Source organism: Pundamilia nyererei, unplaced genomic scaffold, assembly GCF_000239375.1.
Source record: "Pundamilia nyererei isolate P.nyererei 1_Seehausen unplaced genomic scaffold, PunNye1.0 scaffold00004, whole genome shotgun sequence".
Lineage (NCBI taxonomy): Eukaryota > Metazoa > Chordata > Actinopteri > Cichliformes > Cichlidae > Pundamilia > Pundamilia nyererei.
Genome location: NW_005187405.1, coordinates 8019332 through 8039381, shown reverse-complemented (window position 1 = coordinate 8039381; position 20050 = coordinate 8019332). Strand labels below are relative to the sequence as shown.

The 20050-nt window shown below is 43.8% G+C and overlaps 4 protein-coding genes across 4 annotated transcripts in view; 1 reads left to right on the top strand and 3 right to left on the bottom strand.

The window, feature by feature from the left end:
* The window catches only part of ube2v2 (ubiquitin-conjugating enzyme E2 variant 2), a 7093-nt gene extending 6609 nt beyond the window's left edge, over positions 1-484 (bottom strand). Inside the window, exon 1 of the mRNA XM_013911599.1 lies at positions 424-484. Within this exon, the coding sequence (XP_013767053.1) occupies positions 424-484 (61 nt within the window). The remainder of the gene's footprint in view (positions 1-423) is intronic.
* A 2272-nt stretch (positions 485-2756) lies between these two features.
* Positions 2757-9296, bottom strand: mcm4 (minichromosome maintenance complex component 4). Its single transcript, XM_005721453.1, has 17 exons — positions 9218-9296; positions 8389-8457; positions 8135-8293; positions 7887-8050; positions 7702-7803; positions 7514-7609; positions 7247-7342; positions 6611-6749; positions 6299-6519; positions 6060-6180; positions 5539-5798; positions 4937-5302; positions 4716-4843; positions 4416-4623; positions 4088-4316; positions 3700-3833; positions 2757-3417 (listed from the first exon to the last, which is right to left on the bottom strand). Exons 2-17 carry the CDS (start codon positions 8450-8452, stop codon positions 3322-3324), a joined length of 2583 nt encoding a protein of 860 aa, XP_005721510.1. The 5' UTR covers positions 8453-8457; positions 9218-9296; the 3' UTR covers positions 2757-3321.
* A 6030-nt stretch (positions 9297-15326) lies between these two features.
* On the top strand, positions 15327-16778 carry cebpd (CCAAT enhancer binding protein delta). Its single transcript, XM_005721452.2, has one exon. It carries the CDS (start codon positions 15568-15570, stop codon positions 16447-16449), a length of 882 nt encoding a protein of 293 aa, XP_005721509.1. The 5' UTR covers positions 15327-15567; the 3' UTR covers positions 16450-16778.
* An 86-nt stretch (positions 16779-16864) lies between these two features.
* spidr (scaffold protein involved in DNA repair) overlaps positions 16865-20050 on the bottom strand; it is a 44642-nt gene continuing 41456 nt past the window's right edge. Inside the window, exons 19-20 of the mRNA XM_005721451.1 lie at positions 17837-17893; positions 16865-17368 (exon numbers count right to left, since the gene is read on the bottom strand). Coding sequence (XP_005721508.1) covers positions 17249-17368; positions 17837-17893 — 177 coding nt within the window. The 3' untranslated portion in view covers positions 16865-17248. The remainder of the gene's footprint in view (positions 17369-17836; positions 17894-20050) is intronic.

The window sequence follows — 20050 nt, the reverse complement described above, 5'->3', positions numbered from 1 at the left end:
ACAGCCTGTTTAACATCATGCCAAATCTGGACTTGGTCACTCCAAAACCTTCATTCAGATCTTCATCCTGCTGCATAATCCAAGTACACTTGAGCTCCGGGGGACAAACAGATGACTGAACAGTCTCCTCCAGGCTTTTTTAGTAGCGTTGTTTCTGAAGTACCATAGTAGCCCCAGACCATCACACTACCACCACCATGTTTGACTGTTAGTGTGATGTTATTTTCTTTGTTAGTTTGTAACAAAGAAAATGTAACAAAAGCTTCCCAGAAGTTCAGCTTTTGTCTCATCAGTCCACATAACATTTCCTCAAAGGTCTTGGGAATAGTCGCCATGTTTTTTTTGGCAAATGTGAGACGAGCCTTTGTGTTCTGTCAGTTATTTGATTGTATCGTCAGAAGACGGCTGCATTTATTTGTTAACTTGCCTCGTGTGGTTCAGATTCTGTGCTCTTACAGTAGGCCTTTAACTTGCTTGGTACCATCCTTGGCCAACTGGGGCTGAGGGGCATTAACGAGTCCCAGGAAAACCTTAAGACCATGCCTGGGTCATGTCTGGACCCCTGGACACAATTTGATGACTGAATTGATGGGTTTTATTCTTGCTTAAATGCAAGAATAAATAATAAAAATTACAAATCCATTCTTGTGAAACTTCTTCAATTTTAGAGACATCAGTTTGGGAGAGCCCACCGCGGTTCAATTCCCAATTCTCCTGCACATGGCTTGGCAATCAGTCTGCTATGTTAAAGGATGTCTTAGTTCCTAAAAAGGATGGTCCTCTCTTCTCTGCTCTATCAGCTGGGTTGAGGAGCTTTAACACGGGGTTGCGCCAACATTTGTGGAAGTGTTTTTACATTCAGCATATAAAAGAGGGGGACAGCTGGAGTTTGCAAACCAAAGCAGTGGCAGGACTCACGAGACAACATGCAGGCATACAATCATTTACAAAGTTGATCTAGAGTCATGAGTTAACACCCTGCAGGGATGGGGATCATGGAAACTCCACACAAAGTGGCCCCAGCCAGCCAATGCATTCAAACCCAGGACCCCTTTGTTGTGAGGCAGCAGTGCTAACCACTGCGCCACCATGTTGAAATTAAAGTTAAGACTAAGTCAGTGCAGCTTCTTTTTGATTAGGATTAGAGCCCTAACAGATTCAATAAATAGATTCAATAACCCTTACAGATTCAATAAAAATACATGCAGGCTGTATTAGTTTTCTATCATACCCCCATACTTTGGACATTATGACCGACAAAAACTATCATCTTTTTCCTGTAAATTTCAGCCTGGTTTCAGCTGACAGCTCGGCAGGTTAGGATTTTGCACACGTCACACATCACCGTTCAAAATTAAGCGAGCATCTCCCAAATTGTCGGGCTTTTGACCTTCTTAGACAAAACCTCGTCTGCTGATTTGTAGAGTTCAGTTACATTTAAAACAGGATGAGAAGGGTCGGATATTTCACAAAACAAAAGATTTATTTTATTTTTGAAACTTTAAACACACTTTTGTGGATAATACAGGTGTCCATTCCAGGTCCAGAATTTATGCAGGTTGCACTGTTAGAAGGAAAGAAACAGTTAAGCTATCAAGAGCAGAGATCTGAGAGATTCGAGACACATCTGGCTTAACTGCATCTTTTCAGTGGTCAGGTTATTGGATAATTTAAGCTTACAGATCTGGATTAAAGGTTTTTCTCCCTCCAATATCTTATCCATTTATTTGGCTAATGTCAGACCTGATAAAATTGGACTACAATAAAAATACAATAGCAAAAAACATACTTTATACATTTATAATCAGGCCAGAGATTAACTGCTAGAGGATGTGCAGCAGATTTGGGAAGCAGATGAAGTGTGGTCACAGATAAGACAAAATGGTGGATGTAGCTGGTCAAGTCACCCACTCTCATCGCTGACTCTGATTGCTGCCATGTAGCTGTAGTTGCTATAGCAACACATCATTCTGGCTCCAGCTGCAGGTGTACAAACTCCGGGGTCTCCGCCATAATCTGAGATAAAGCCACAAAAAAGAGCTGCTTGGCACGTCCGTTTAAGCATGATTTTATACGACAGCAGGCTCTCGCGCTCATGTTTTACCACTTCAACCCCCCCGGCTGAGTAGGTCAAACTAACTTTTTTTTTTATTCATGGCTCCGATTGCTTCACAGATATTGAGCTAAGCCAGTGTGAGTGAAGGACTGCACCAAAGTGCCAGGGAGCACAAAAGCAACAGTACACTGAACACTGGGACAGAGTCTGACTACATTTATTCTAGTTTGGGTCAAGATAAATGAAAAATGGTTGGTTGGTTCTAGTTTTGATGATATGGCACAATGCTACCAAGACCAAAAGTTCTTAATTGAAAGCAGAAATGACTATCATACATTTTGACCTTTGGGAAAAAAATTGACCTAAAATAGCCACTCTTTCTGAACTAGCCATCTAGTTTTGATTAAATTGGACTCTTCTGAATAATCAAAGTATGAAAGTCAAATTAAAATGAAATTATGATTTTGACCCTTTGACCTCAATTCTGACCTTGGACCTTGACCTTCTGGGAAATGTCTGGGAAACTCAGAAATGCTTGGAGAGTATATTTTTGAAGTCGTTTTAAACCATACTCAATTATTCATGCCAGTGAAATGCTTTCAACATTTGCATTTCCTCTGCTCGAGCCCTACATTGTTAAATGATAAAACGGGTTTGGTAGTGGAGACGATCATAGACAAGTAGACACATGACGAGACCAGCATGTCTACATGTCATTATTTAATGGTTCATAATAAGTCTCTGTATACTTAAACAACTTAACATAGAAAAACTGGTGAAATATGCAGGTCAGAAGTAAGAAACCTTTAGTGAACATCATTTTATTTATTCTCTATAAACAAATAGTCAACATGAGCTACTCAATCCAAAAGAAAAAACACAAAATAAGTTCAAGCTTGCTTTAACAGTTTCTTGAAGACAAAGTCTGCGATTATAATGTACAAGTTATCCAAAGAGCTTTTTAATCACAGCACAAAACAAGTTAACAAAGAAAATAAGTACTTTCAAATATGAGCTCTTTAAGTCAACACTGGATGCAGTTTTTACACATTCCTATAAAAACTGCAACAGGAAACCAGCGTTTAATGAGTCATTGGGTGCTTCTGAATCACCAATCTGGGGTGCTATAAACATCTAATACACCCAGATATTCAGCACATGCTGGTTCGGTTAAACAAATACGTTTTTTTTTTACAGCACGAGTAAAGAAGTCGACATGGGATAGGATTTAAAATTAAGGACTGTACATAATTGCAGGGTGTGCCTCAAGCAAGGAGACGAACAGTCTTTCCAGTGACTGTCAAGTAATCCTCGTCAGCCAGAGCTCGCAACGCCTCGTCGAACAGCTCCTTAGTAATCGCCTGCAAACGGGGCAAGACAGGAGGAAGCCATTAGAGAGGAAGTGATGCAAAAGTGCAGCAAATACTCAGAGGGTGCAAACGTGTCGACGGCTACTCTGGCTGAATTTTGTGATATTTTAGAGGATACGGAGAAATGTTAGAGCTTGGCTTTTGTTCAGTCTAATGAGGAACGAGTGCCACGCTACGGCCATAGCGATCGCCATCTGAAGAGCTGAAATCAAACTGATATTTGAGCTTTGACTTCATGCTGGCTTAATAAAAATAAAGATTTAAAAGACTCACAGTTTCAGACTGTCCTCTGAGGTCATCGAGCAGCTGCTGGTACTTCATGGCTGGCGTCTTCCCTTTGGCCTGGATCAGCTTCTTCAGGGCCTGGGCTACCTCCTCCTTGCGCTTGCGTGCTGTGGCGCTCATGCCTGTAATCAAGCAAAGAACAATGCATTGAAATGCAACTGCAGGACTGAACCTAGGGGTTATTTGCATAATTAATCTGGGGTTAAAAAGTTGTCCTATAAAGAGGCCGGAAAAGCCCAAGTGGCACCTTCACAATGGAGAAAATGGAACTAGTATTTCAAAGCAAGGCCATTGTAAAATGAGCCTGACCCTCATAAAGTGCATCTTTAATTTCTCATGTCAGCACCTTTAGAAATACATTCACTGTCTTCCGTACCTGTTGTCAGAATAGAGATGTCTACAAATCCTGTTCTAGGATCTGTGGCCGACTGTTTCAAGGCCTCTCGGTGCAGCCGCTTGGCCTCCTCCACGTCAATGGTCTCCACTTTCTCGGAGAAGCGTACCTTGGCGTGGGCCTCTGCCAAGCGGATCAGGGACTCCAGCTGTCTTGGGTAGGCGGACACCATCCCACGGCCGCTGCCTATCTTTCTCATGTCAACGTAGGCCTGCGGATGAACGTAAACAAGGTCAGCTACATAGAACTCTAAGAATCGACTAAAATGTTTGCTAAAAGGGTTAAATTAAGCCACAGAGTTTCCACAGACCTCAATGAGGGCCTGGCTGGCTTCTTCGCTGAGTCTTGGGTTGATGTACGTTCGCGCGTACGCGATGTAGTCCTTCAGCACGGCCATGTCCAGGAACTCTTCCTCCATCTGCTCCTCAGTCTGGTAGTAGAGAGACACCAGGTGGTGAGCCAGCCTGCGGTCGTAAGCCTCATCCTGGGGATCCAGCATCAGGAAAATGAGGTCGAATCTGACGGCGCAACAAACACAAAGTTACGTTTAGTTTGCAACACAGCAACATGTGGATCGGTGCATCGGGAGTTTCAATGCAGTGATGTTCACCTGGACAGGAGAGTGTGAGGCAGCTGGATGTTCTCGATTGTGGTCTTTTTGGGGTTCCACTGGGATTCCACTGGGTTGGCAGCAGCCAGCACGGCGGTGCGGGCGTTCAGCTGGCAGATGATTCCAGCCTGAGGGCACGAAAACACAAACGCCGTGAGACCGAAAGCTCCTTCCGTTTGCGTACTTCCAAACGATTACGTATTAAATGTGGTGACATATACCTTTGCAATGGAGAGGGTCTGCTGCTCCATGACCTCGTGCAGCACGGAGCGCGTGTTGTCGCTCATCTTGTCGAACTCGTCGATGCAGCAGATGCCGTTGTCGCTCAGGACCAGCGCGCCGGTCTGCAGCACCAGCTGCCTGGTCTCTGGGTCCTTCATCACATAGGCGGTCAGACCCACAGCGCTGGAGCCCTTTCCTGACGTGTACTGGCCGCGGGGCACCAGGTTGTAGACGTACTGCAGCAGCTGGGACTTGCTGGTGCCGGGGTCTCCGCAAAGCAGGATGTTCACCTCGGCACGGAAGTTCCCGCGGCCGGTCTGACTGAAGTCCTTTCGAGTGCCCCCAAACAGCTGGAGCAAGATGCCCTGGTACCAGGAGACGGAGAAAGAGACCCAATCGAATCACAACTTTAATCTAAATTCATCTTCAACCAAAACTTTTATTAGGGCATTTCTGCATTTCACCTCTGCTTAAAATGTTCTTTTTTTAAAAGCTGCAGCAGAGTGACCGATATGCAGGAAAGAGGGCGTGGCTGTTGTGGGCCTTTTTGGTTATGTGATAGCCAAGTGTTTCCACCTTAACAAGTAGCCTTTGGTCTTACCTTTTTGATGTCTTCATGTTCGTAGATGCTCGGTGCAAGGGCAGAGGAGAGGCGTTCGTAGACGTCCGGCTTGGCTGCGAGCTCCTTCAGGGTCTGCACGCGGTCTTCGGTGAAGAGCTTCTGCTCGGCCTCTTCGTCCAAACCGTGCAGGCGCTTTTCGTCTGTCTTGCGGAAGTGGATGGCATCTATGTGAGTCTTGTAAACCGACTTCACGTTGCTCTGGCGTGGGTTAACGCGCATTGGGACGGCTCTGTAGATACCTGCACAGACGATGAAGGCTGTTAGTGATCCGACCACAACGTGACCTTCAACGACCACCTTGCAAAATTTTTTTAAAAATGCTTTAATTTCATGCCAAACACTTTAAATCCACCTGATGACTTTCTGCAGCCAGGAGCTGCCCCCTGCTGGTCATTAGAAATATTGCAGCTCAGCTCTTGCTTCCATTTTCAGCCCCATCTTTTACTCTTCATACAGGTCATCATGAAATTAATATTATCAAGATATTAAAGAAATCTCACCAGTGATGTTCACCCTGTCTCCTGGCTGCACTTTGTCAACTAGATCGTTGTGAGCGTAAACGATAGTCGTGTGAGGCGTCTGACCGGCCGGCATGTCTTCTGGAGATTCCTGAATTTTTATCTGTTGCAAAAGGAAGAACGGTAAACAAACAGTCGCCATGACCTCCGCAGCAACACATCGGCGATTACCATCCATGTATTCTGAGATACGGTGTCGCTGACTATGAGCAAACTCTCACCATCTGTTTGTCTGAGAAGACGGAGCGATTGTGAATCAACGCCAGGCTGTGGGTGGTGTTGCAGTGGCGACACACAGCCGGCTCGGCGATGCGCCCGCGATCCACCTCCACGCGGGTGCTGTAGGCGCACACCTGGCACTGGAAGAACGCCTCCTGCATCTCAGGGATGAGCTGCGAGGTGCGGATCACCATGCCGCTGATGGTGATCAGCTGATCGATGTCTGTGGAAGAAACACAGAAGTTGACACCTCACTGTTTACAAAAAACAGAAGACGACATGGGTCCCGTAACACGTGTGACGTCAGTTCAAACCTTCTGGGTTCAGGCTCCTCATGCTTTTGGTTTTCACGGCGTTGTAGGGGCGTACTTGGATCTGATACTCAAGGAAAGAGTCGGGGAAACGCTCGAAGAAAAGCTCGTTGACCGCCATGTCAAAAGTTGGGATGACTTCCTGAAAACGACATAGTTAACTCCATTAATACGCAGCCAAATTCCACAGAATTTCTTCCACGGAAACAGGGAACAATTTAATCTTTAACAGAGTGCAGATGCCAGTGGTCCTGTGGATAAAGTGACTAATAATATTATAGATATAACAATAACAATTTAAATAAACCCTTCATAGAACAAAAAGCAAAATTTGCTTCTGTATTTGTCTTTGGATTCATTCACCTATCCATTTGTTTTCTATATAACCTTGTTTGCGTCACATTACACATCACTTCTCCCTTTGCATTTGCATCCACTTATTTTAGTTTTATTTATTCAAGACATCACCGTATGGCATTACTTCATTATAAAAATCAGAAGGCCGCCATTTCACTCATCAGGGGCTCAAGTTTTCATCCTCTACGGTTTAATCCGTACTCACGAATACACCTAATGACGTAATGAAAACAACAGCAATGAAAAAAATAAACAAATGATGGCAGATGAAGCGAGCTTTACCTGTGGGTAGCAGGTGAGCTGTCTGTAAAGTTCTGCATCAAAGGACTGTACGTGGCGGCAGTTCACGTTCATCACAGGATCGCCGACGACGCTGATCTGTGGGACGAGAGGAGAAACATTGATATTACGTCTTTGAATGCAATCCCGCGCAACCGCCTCCTCCTGTATTCTCTCATTTCTTGGCTGTTGTTCATCATTCAGAAACACCATCGTGCAGTGCGAGTCTGACTTAAAAACGTTTGGAGCAGCAAACAATAAAAATTGCACCTCCTCCAGCTTCTGCATGTATAACGGCTCGTTCAGGTCCAGACCAGCGTTCTCATCTTCAGTGGAGGTCGGGTCAACAAACCTCTGGAGAAACCTCTGGAAGCAGCGAAACGCAAAGCATGCCGATGTTAACTCATGGACTCCCTACAGGACATTTATTATGGGATCTAGCTGACTCGGCTTCATACCTGAAACTTTTCCTTGCAGGTGCCGACATTCACATCAGTCCCCCAGATCACCAGCCTCTGCCCGGCGTTCGACTCGCTGGCCACGGCGCCATCTGCGCTCAGCTGAGAGAAGATAGCGAATAGTTAACTTCTGAGGGTTCAGGCTTCATGTGAGCTCAATACATGACAAACACAAGGTTACTGACCGGCTCAGAGTGAAGATCAACTTGGGGAGCCTTCCTGACTGATCCCAGATCAGGACGCTGCCTGGCTGGTGTGCCCCGCACTCCGCTCCGTGGGGTTCCCTCAATCCTGGAGCTGGGAGTCCCGTACATCAAGGGGGAGCTCATGTCCACCTCGTTAGGAGGCACTGTTAAAAGGAGGCAGACTTATAAAACAATTTAAGAATCCAAACTTGAGTCCACAAGACCACAACAACTCAAACATGTCATACCTGAAGGTCGGGGGCTGGAGAGCAGAGACGTGTCCTGGGGTGCTGCAGGACTGAGAATGTCCGTGGCTGGGGAGGTGGGCATCGGCATCAGGTCCCCGGTGGAGGAGTCCTGACCTCTGCGCCGCTGAGAGGGAGGCGAGGTGGGGTCCTCACTGCTGGCTAAAATCGCACAGACATGAAGAAAAGTAGGCAACGGTCATCATACAATCACAGGAGGTCCATATGCAAAAGGATGGAGCAGGTGGGGAACTTACGTGTAGGTGGATTGGTGTTCCTTCCACGCTTACGGCCACCAGGGGTTGAAGCTGGAGAAGACATTGCTGCTGGGAAATCAACAAAAGGTGACACTCAGTAACGGAAATGTAATAACACTTGTTACATACTGTCGCTCTGGCTGTAGGACATCACTGATGGCTTCAAGTTTGACTGAGCATTTAGAAAACTGACATTCACATATGTGGCTGGCTGAAAAACTTTAACTATTTCCTTTTTGTTTTATTAGATCTTTTTTCAGCTTTGTGGAGAAAATGACATGAGATGGATATAAACTGAGCAGCCTGCCTTTCGCTGCCTCGTTAACAGCCCGGTTACATTTACATGCAATGAGGTAATATTTGATGTAGCACAAATAACCTTGTGTAACAATTAGTCCAAGGTTGGGGCATGAAACAAACCAACTGTTTTTCCTTACATTTGGTACTTGGATCTATGTTATGAATGCGTGCTTGAATCGCTTCCAGATATCAGTCAAATAGCACGAAAAGTTCACTTAACTATAAAAACCACACTTCCGGCGCGCTGATGTGCTACACTGCGTGTCTTTTTTTAGATGTTTTGAAGTGTCTTATTTTCACTAAAGCACTAACTGCATTAAACCCTCGACCTCCATTTGACATGTGGCTGCAGAGCACACAATAAGCTGATCCTCGACTGCGACGATTTAACATTAAACGTCAGCGTAAAACAACAAAACACCTTCGTGCACGTTTAAGTCAACCTGATTAACGTGTCACGCTTTCACGAAACCACCAAAACTACAGATGTAATAACCTAAAAAATATCATTATATACGTCTCTTCTTACCTCTTCTTGTGTATACGTCCGAGCGGAGAAGATGTGGCGCGAAACTGCGGGTGACGTTATTTTCGCGGGGAACTTTGGGCCAATGAGAGGCTGGGATTGACTTTCTTTTCTTTCCGGTCGATCCCTTCACCGAAAAAGGGGGGTTCTTGTTCAGCGTTTACTTATCCGGCTTCAGTTTAGCATCTTGTAGACTCAATAAACAAACAGATTAAATAGGAAATAAATAAATAAATTTACTTTTAATTTTTGATATGTCAAATACGATCTGCGTTTCCTGTGCGCTCATGTGCTCCATCAAACCCTCAATCGATTTGGTTTGGCCCAGCAGTAAGAGACTTTTTTTTGCCCCTGCCCTAATCTTTATTGTAACGATGCAAACGACACGCAAGTGTGAAACCGCCTCCCAAATACTAAATGACAGCAAATCCGTGACAGGCTACGGATGTAAAGATGTAACATTTGAATTAATACAACAGCAGAAGCTAACCGGGAAGTACTATTCACCCTCTTTTCCTACTCTACATGTAGGATGTATGTTCACCCGGTTATGTTACAGCGGTGGTTGTACTGGTTTCACTACAGGTAGAGGTACTCATGTATGCCAGTGGGTGAGAAGAAACAGCTCTCAGTATGATGAGGTCCAGCGCATCCCATATTTCTGTGTTCACAGTAATGCACAGAAGTTTGTGTACACTCCTTGTGGCCATGACTGTCATGATGATTTGGGGGTTTTAATGATTTCTTTAACTGGTTTTTCCCCCTGTGTTGAATGATTGTACAGCACAACCCTTTAATGGCTCCACATGCAATCACTTAACTCTTTTTATAACTGGTGCTGAAGGTTCTGCAGTGTCTTTTGACTCAACAAGGAAAGGGCGTATTAATTTCCCATTGTCGATTATGATCGACTATAAGTAGTTCATCTCTCCCAGCATTAAATTGATTTATTTAACAGCACTCATTGGATTGACCAATACTCAGAACAATAGGAAAGTCCAAGGAACTCAGTGAAAGTCCAAGAATGAGATTTGCAGATTTCCACAAGTTGTGAAGGCTTCTTGGAGCCATTTCCAAACAACTGCAGATTCCAGGGTCATCAGTTCAAACTATTGTAAATAAGTATGTGTTATTCAGATGTGTCAGTTCACCAAGGTCTAGAAGAAAACCCTTAATTGTCACCCCCAGATTACAGGAAATTGGTTAAGATTTTCAGGAACAACCCAGAAACCACTAAACGTCAAGCCTGCCAGCATTACTGCCCACAGTGAAGAGATTTTTACATCAGCATCAGAGACAATGCTGACCAAAAGAGAATCATTGATGGCTACCAAAAGCATCTGGGTGAGATGCAACTTGACATTTGACCAAATATTAGTAGGGCTGTATAGTATATCTGAGTCTGTATATATACATTGGACCCTGGAAAATGAACAACTCAGAAATCATTAAAAAACTCAAATTCACCATGACATCAATGCCCATGATGAGCATGTGCAAACTTCTGACCACAGTTGAGACTCGTGGATGTAGAGGAGGAGGAAATGCAGAGGTTCGGCGTGACAGAGGAAGATGCTAGGGACAGGGGGAGATGGAGGCTGATGATTCACCGTGGTGACCCCTAAAGGGAGCAGCAAAAAAAAGAGAAGCCTAAAAATAATTTGAATAATTTTACATGAGTTTAATACATTAAGTCATGTCATATAAAACCAACGACTACAAAGCATCTGCACTTTTTGTGCTGGTTAAGCAAGTTTATGGCTTTGATCATATTAGCACTCTCACCTCTCTCCATGAAGCACAGATTCAGATGCATTCACGTAGCTTTGATCTGCTTCACCCACAGTGAAACAGGTGGTGTACTCTGCACTGAATCAGCTCCACCCTGACCAAGGAGAGGCAGAACTCCATTCTTCAGAGACATGCCCCACCCTCTGGTTTGCACAACATGCAGCAAAATAACGACCCCAGAAACACCTCAAACTCTACGAGAAGTACTTGCACACTAAAGTGTAAAGTTGAGGATTTTGCTCCACAATCACCTGAACAAAACAAACTTTCACTCACAATTTCAGAGCTTTGAACCCCACTCTTCCCCCTTTCAAAAGAATCCTGAACAGAGATATTTGAAAGGTAAGAGGACCAAATGTTTGTCCAACTTCAAGAATGACTTTGCCACCTACAATACTATGTAAACCTCTCAAGTCATCTCTTTTTTTCCCCTCCAAGGATCCAAACATGTGGTCTGGAGCAGCATTTCTACAGGCTTTCTGGAAGTCAGCGAAGGTTTTTCTTTGTATTTGGGCTACTTTTTCACTTATTCTCAGTAATCCCGGGTTTGAGGTTCACCTCATTTTGAGTCAAGTTATCGTACATCATGACCACAGTTTGCTCATTGGAGATGCCATTCCTGTGGACAGTCTGGTAGGGATGGTAAGCACTGGTCGGCGCCTGTAGTTGTACCAGCTGTTTGAGTTGGCCACTGCTTTGCGGTGCCTTCCTCCTGGGTGGGAAACCCATTAACAAGCCCAAAGGTAAGACAGAGCAGAATAGGACAGACCAACACATCTCCTTGCCTTCTGTGGTATTCGTTTTCTAAAACAACACAGGTGGCTCTGGCTCAGGTGGTAGAATGGGTCATTTACCTCTCGGAAGGCTGGTAAATCAATCCCTGCCTCCTCCATCCTGCAGATACTGAACCTCAAGCTGCCCCCAACAACATTCACATTTTCCAACATTCACAAACACACTCACACTGGGTGTGTTTGTGAATGTTGGAAAGTGCTCATGTATAGATAAAAGGGCTGTATGAATGTGGGTGTGGTTGGGTGAATGCGAGTTGCAATTGAAAATGTTTTGATCGCTCAACTGAGTAGGAAGGTGCTATAAAACTACCACCCCAATTTATCATTTAAGTCCAGTCTTTGTACCTGAACATTTTCAGAGGAATGCTTTTTGTTTGTTTGTCTGTTAAACGTCTTCACACTGATCTATGAATCATTCATGCGTGGAAAAAAAAAACCTAATTCAAGAGATGAATGAGTGTCGTGCCTACATATAACAGACAACTTAGTAAAGATTCAATTTTCATTTGTATCTTTAAGCACTTTGTTAAAAGTAGCTTGTCTAATTTCTTCCCATTTGTTTGAATTAATCTATGAAAAATAACATAGCTTGACAATGTGATTCATAAAGAACTATAAGCTGAAAGCCCTGCGGTGTGCAATGCGTCCTTCAAAAAATCTGAGGAAACTGGATGAGTGGAGGACAAAAGAAGAAATGGAAGGCCTAAGGAATATCTATATCAGGTGAAGAGTTTCTCAAAGTTAAGTCCTGAAATAGAGAAAAAGACCTAACACAGGACCTGAGAGATCCAGCTCTTCAGTTGATCCATCTACTGTTCACTGATGGCTCGTCAGAAGCTTTCTCAATGAAAGGGTGGCTGTCAAGAAGCCATTCTTGAAGAAGGGAAACGGGGAGAAAAGGCTGAGGTATGCCAAAGTACACAAGAACTGGACTGAAAATCAGAGGCGACGGGTTGTTCAAGTAGATGCAGCAAATATTAGCAAATATTAAAGATTTGTTTCAAATCATCAGTAGAGGTCAGCAGAGAGCTACAAGACTGAGTCTCTGCAGTTATCTGTAAAACACAGTGGAGGCTCTTTCAGTCATGGTGTTGGAAATCTTGTGAAAAGTGACAGAATTATCAACGTAGAAAATTTCTGTCAGATTTTGATCCACCATACAACACCATCTGGCAAGCACCTGATTAGCAACGGCTTGATTTTAATTATTACCCTAATGATCCCAAACACACTCCCAATGCAGTAAAAGCATAGCTCACAGACAAACACACAAGGAAACACTATCAGTCATGGACTGGCCTTCCCAGAACCTGGACCTCAACATCATTGAAGCAGTGTGGGATCATCTCAACAGAGGACAGAACAGAAGTCAGCCAACATCCAAAGAAGAGCTTTGAATGTCCTCCAGGAAGCCTGGAGAACTATACCCGAAAGCCAACCAAGAGAGTTCAGCTGTGTTGAGGAATAAAGGTGGTGATACTAAATGTCGACTTTCAAGCCTGTTAGAATTGTACAAACTTTGTTTTTTCTTATATGCTGTATTCCATTTATGCTTACACATTTCTGTAAAGTACCACAAGTGTGATTTCCCATTTTCCTAGCAAACTATGAAGAAGTGAGGAGAGACTCAATACTTTTTCACAATTCCTGTTAAATCCAGAATCTAATTTAAAATCCCTCTCCGCACATACATCCTCTTTAAGAATCAGAGCCCATCTTATCTTAGAGATCTCATGGTACTGAATCACCAATAGAGCTCTTTGCTCTCACGCTGCTGGCTCACTTGTTCCTAGGATATTCAAAAGTAGAATGGGAGGCAGAGCCTTCCGGTTTCAGGCCCCTCTTCTATGGAAGAGGGGCCAAAATCCCAGTTTGGATTTGGCCTCTCTGCTTTTAAGATTAGGCTTACAATTTTTCTTTGATAAAGAATATAGTTAGGGCTGGATCAAGTGATCCTGAATCCTCCCTTAGTTATGTTGTAATGGGTTTAGACCACTGGGAGCTTCCCATAATGCACTGAATATTCCTTCGTCACTCACCTTTTTCACTCACTATGTGTTTACAGACTACTCTGCATTTACTCATTAGTTATTATCAATCTCTGTCACTCTTCTACAGCATGTCTTTTATCCTGTCTCCCTGCCGTTAAAAGGGAGTTTTTCCTTCCCACTGTTGCCAAGTGCTTGCTCATCAGATTACTTGTGTATTATTATGGGTTCTTTATCTTACAATATAAAGCACCATGAAAGCACTGTTTCTGGGACTAATAAGAGTGTGTGAGGGTGACAATAAGTGTTACTTAAAATATCTGCAGGTGCAAACGGTGACCAGCGTGTGGCACTGTTTCCATTTCAGAAAGGCCAATGAAAGAGGACAAATACTGCAAACTTCCGAAGCGGAAAACATTGGAACAATTCCCAGAAGTATCGCAGTAGATATTTGATTTATGAATAATATTAAAAATATATCTATATATGTAGAGACAGTTGAAAAAAAAAAAGCTTTAAAAGTTTCGGCACATCTAATTCGAGGCTTTCTCGTTCACTATAAGAGCTGAATGAGTGCTTTACAATGTAAAACTATTTGAAGCATGTTTAGCTCCAAACCAGCGCTGACTCTGAGAGCTGCTGGGAACTGGTTTGTGTCAGAAAGTTGACTCAACTTTTGAAAAGTGATTAGAGACGTGTGCTCCCCCTTGTAGTTTCAAATAATTGTTACATGAGTTGCCACACATCTTTATGATGTAACAGCATATAACTACTGCCAGTGCAGATTGTGAATGAATGTCTGTAGGATAAATGGGTGTAAGGAAGGCAGCCTGTGGCCTTCGGTTTCTGCTGGTTGCCCCTCCTCTATAGCACCTTTTGTTAACTTGATCCCAGAATCGAAACTTAATCGCAAATTAGAAATGACGTGATATAAAAACTGAACTATGAATCTGATCTATTATGAAAGTCTATTTAAAGCTAACTAGAGAAAAATAGGACTGTAAGATTGTTTGTTTCAGTGAATTTTCTCCCACTTTTACACTGTTATTACCTATTATTAAACTACCCAACATTATAAATAGTAGCTAAACTGAGCTTTACTATAAAAATAAAGCATCGATTAAGAATCCAATCATACATGATATTAATATTGATATTATGTATTGTTACTTTCATTAAATACTTTAATTACAGTGTCCGGGTACTTGCAGTATTTTTTAACATGCTATGGAGTATTTTTCTTGCTTCTTATACTTCAGTAATATTCTGAGCACTTCCTGCGCCACTTTTTATCTCTGCTGTGAAATGAGTGCTGGTCCCAAACAGCCAGAGCCGAGCCTTCACTATGTAAACAACTCTGCACCATTCATACGATCATAGTAAGAAGTGGGTGGCACGAGCAGCACGCCCCTCGCTCCTCAAATGGGAAGTTACGGTGCACCACGTGACAGCCTTCTGGACTTGACTGGCTCGTGAAAGGGCGGCGTGTGTGACGTCAACTGGTGCAGACGATACAAAACACTGCGCGAAAGTAGAGCCGCTTCAGAGAAGTGACAAGAGGTGTGTTAGGGTTGAAAGGGACGGGAGCCTGACAGTCAGCACCCAGGGATAACAAGGCAAAAGTTTTTTAATATCGCAAAAAGGGAGAAAAGCGCCTGCGCAGAAAGAGAAGCCGCAGCAGGATTATCGCGCTGCAGAGCTGTCACACCTGAGGGGTATCTCTATAAGAAAAAAGTTTATTTTCTCTCTAAAACCCACGTGGGACAAGTCAGCAGGGTTCATGTGTGACATATACAGCCTGGACTCGCACTGCGTGTCTCCACAATGCAACATGAGCTGGTCCATGGAGCCTGCTAACTTCTACGACAGCACCAAGCTGGGGGGTCCGCAGCAGGGGGTCTGCAAGCCGGGCAACAGGAGTGACGGCCCCGCGGAGGACGGCACCATGGTGGAGCTGAGCACCACCCCCGCCATGTACGACGACGAAAGCGCCATCGACTTCAGCCAGTACATCGAGTCCATGACAACCGTGCCAAACTTGGAGCTGTGCAACGATGAGCTCTTCCTCGACCTGTTCAACACCGTCAAGCAGGAGAAGGCGGATTTCCACAACATGCAAAGCTCCGGTCTGCCCGGTGGCATGCAGCAGCTGTCAAACGCCTACACAGCAGAGAGGAAGACGGACGGCGCGCTGGGGAAGAGCGCCTTCAGCGCACCCATCAAGCAAGAGTCCGATTGGAGTGACAGTGACATGTCTTCATCCCTGCCTTCCCAGATCGAGACCTGCGCGCAGACCTCCTTTAGCCTCCCCACGGGGCAACCGACCCCGCCGACCACCCCGGAGCCAGTCTCCGCCGTCAGCTCGGCCAAATCCTCGCCGCGTAAGCTGGGCAGGGAAAGGGGGAAGAAGGCGGTGGACAGGTTCAGCTTGGAGTACCGACAGAGGCGAGAGAGGAATAACATTGCAGTGAGGAAAAGCAGGGACAAAGCCAAAAGGCGCAACATGGAGATGCAGCAGAAGCTGATTGAACTGAGCGCCGAGAACGACAGGCTTCACAAAACCATCGAGCAGCTAACTAGAGAACTCACCGGCCTCAGAGAGTTCTTCAAGCAGATGCCCAGCTCCAGCTTTGCGGGCTCCACGAGTGCAGAGAGCCGGTGACAAATTCTCGAACTGCTTTGAACTGAACTTTCAAGAGACATACCTCAACAGACACTTGTTTTTTGTTTTTCTTACCATCTGTACCAGATGTATTAAGCTTACCATAATGGCACTGGAAAATGATGCTGCCATATTTTTGTGGGATTTTTCCCCTGTATTAAATTATTTTACCACTGCATTTATGTGTTGTTATACCTGATATGGTACCTTTTTTTTATAATTCCAAACTTTCTATAAGAGCCAGAGCATGATCTTTTATATAGTTTGTATGAAACCTTGAAAAGTTTGTTTTTGTTATCTGTAATAAAAACATTGCTGGAAAAATTGCAGAACTGCCTGGTCTGTGGGTAATCTTTGTGTGTCATGATTTATGCTTGAGGAAACTGACACAAGAAGTGCAACAGGAAACAGAAAGTAAGGTCAGCAAAAATGAGCCTTTTATTGACACAAAGCGAGTTAATCTTAAACACAGAAAGGATGAAAAAGTTTTAAAAAAGACAACATTTAAACCCAGAAATCTGAAGTTAATGAACCCACGTGGGCTCCTTTTGACAGCCTGCATGCCACTGCTCTACCCTTGGGCTGTCAACCCCTGGCTGGTTAGATCACATATCATTAACACAAACAGGACCTTGTCTCTTCACAGCCTGTTCCCTTCAGCAGAGCCTCAAGCTGTCAGGGGGAGGCCTTCAGAGGGAGGGAGGAGGATAAACTGGCTCGGACCGAGGCCCAGCGTGCAGATCCTTGGAGCCAGCTGAAGCCTGAGGATTGATCTCATTAGTTCCTTGCCCTGACAGCCTCAGAGGCAGATTTCTTCCAGGCCCATCCACAGGGCAGGCTTCCTAGTGATGACTCGGACATAAACGGGGATGGGGCCCACCTCTTTTCCCAACACGGCCTCCACATCGTATCCTGGGAACTGAAACAACGAGGTTAAATCACTTGGCAGTGTTAGAGCGTTCAGAAAGCAATCAACACTTAAAATAGCTCCCTCCTATATCTCCCATACATAAAAAAAAAAAAAAGTTTGACAGTAATATGCAAGCATCCTTAAGCCCCCTGACCTCTGCACTCTGGCTCAGCAGTAATTCTAGTGATCTAAGTCTGAAAGCGCACATTGCATTTGTATGTTAAAAATAGCTCCAACAGCACCAGTGGGTTCTTGAGGTTAGTAAAAGCCAAAAAATGATAATCAGGCCGGGAAAAAGAGTGTGTCAATATTTTGGAAACTAATTCCTTCAAACATATCAATGAACAGCACGTTTTTTGTTTTGTTTTTTTCAACTCAGCAGAGAAAACTTAATGCTGACTCATGACATATTGACAAAAGATCAATGCGCTCTTCAATGAGCTCAGAGTTATGTAACAGCTTGATAAGCACACCTACCTCACCCCCTTCCACCTCTGCGGCATTCAGGATGGTCATGATCGTCCTCTGCTGCAGCTGATTTTAAAAAAAAAAAAAGAAGAAAAAAAAGAAGACGTGGACACAGTAATGACTTTTTAATCATCACCTCAGTGCAGTAAATCCAAAACCAATGCTGCACCAGGGAACTGTGCCCTCCGCTTAGTGACAGCTCTCAAGGGTTAATGTATCAGCCGTTCGATAAGAACAACTCTGATAACTTTATCAGTTTGGCTTGCTTAGCTTTCTGATTGCAAAGTCACACACCAGCCTTTCCGCAATAAAATATCTTTATGCAGATGTGCTCAGCCTTTAACTGTGCAGAATGTGGTTTTTATCTTTATGAGTCTCGCTGTAAAAGAAGGCCAAGGCAGCGCGGGATGATCCACTGTCCTCAAGGATGGACACCTGATCTATTCTAAATTCTGTTATTTAATAAATACTTTTTTTTTTGTTGCTTAAATCAACAGCTCAGCACCTAAAACATCCATTCATTTATCTTCTTATCGCTGTCACACCTGTGTAGTCAATATGAGGCTAGATTAACTTTTCACTTGTTTGTGCAGTGCAAACAGCTACCTGTCTCTGTCCAAAGGACCTTTCTGATTATATTTTGTGCACGTGTAGCTCAGTTTTTCTGTACTTTGAAGGTCCAGGTAAGGTTGGGCATTGCAAAGTAGCTTGGGCTACAAATGCTGCGGTTTGTGGCATGGTTCAGGAGACTAATTAAGACTTTATATCTGATGATCTGCTGTTCAGAGAATAAGAGAAGTCACTACGTGTGTCATTACGCAGACTTGGACAAAAAGTGACACCAATTTTCACATTAAAAAAAGTGTTTCTGCGATAAGTGGTCATAAATGTTTCTAATTTCTAATCTGGCAATCGGATGAGGAAGTGCTTTCAGTATCAGATTTGATATGACTGCTGTTGTAGCTCTGTTGCTTTCATAGCATTAAAGAACATAACAGACAAAAAGTTGAGGAAGTGGCCGTCTTATGGTGGGCAACAACAACTGCTGACTGCTACAGAGGGACTTTTCTGTTGGGGGACTGAATTTCTCCTTTTTGAAAGACCTCATATTACAGATATTGACCAGAAAGTTACTGTCCCAACCCAGAAGAACCGTAGCACATCATTCCCTGTAAAATACTGAACTGTCTTTTCAAATCTCAGGTTTGTGTGGACTGAACAGACCAGATAATCTGTCTAAATCAGTGGCCTGGTAGGTGGATTCACTTACGACTCAACCTCCTTGCAACTAGTTAAAACTCATAGTTGCCTGGCGACTGCATTACATTTTTTTTCCTGTTGGAGACCGATTTCAAGTGGTGCAGCCAACTACTCCTTGGCCATTGCATGCAATTCATTTGTGGTAATACGATCATTAACTGTGATAAACAACTGAAAGATGCAAATCCGTTGATGTCTACGTACACAGAAATTCACATAACTACTTAAAACTAATACAAAATATTTACAAATAACTGACTGTAAAATGACATGAGTGCTTGTTAACCTGCTATAAAATAAGACAACCAGAGTACAACCAGTTGGCAGCCAGCTGAGTCAAGTCCCCAACTGCAAAGAAGATGAGTTGCAGACAAACTGTGTTCATTGATGTGCACCAACTCAAATTTATTGCAACATGCTGGCAGTCAGTGTTTATAAATTAGCAATTATTAGCAAACCTCGCCAATCTGTGTAGGAGTGACTGCAGTCAGTGCGAGTCAAAATTGTGATTGTTTTGAGATAGGTTGCCTCCCACCAGGCGATCTGTGCAATCGCCTTGCAGTCGAAAGGTTGCTGGTATTGCAATATGCATTGGTGAGCTTAACTGGTTGTATTCTCGTTATATCTTTTTATGGCAGGGTTACCACGCACCTTTATTATTTTGCAGTTGGTTATGAGCTTCTGGCTGAAATCTGAATCAAAGCATTTGAGGTTAATCACCATATTACCACAAAGAAAGTGCATGCAGTGGCCAACTTGATCATATTCAGTTGCAAACTCACATCAGACTGAATTGGTCTTATTGTTGCTTTATCACCATCTTGAAGAACAAAAGCTGCTTTGAAGAAGAAGGCAACTGACTGTGAGCACACCTACAGTGGGGCAAAAAAGTATTTAGTCAGCCACCGATTGTGCAAGTTCCCCCACTTAAAATGATGACAGAGGTCAGTAATTTGCACCAGA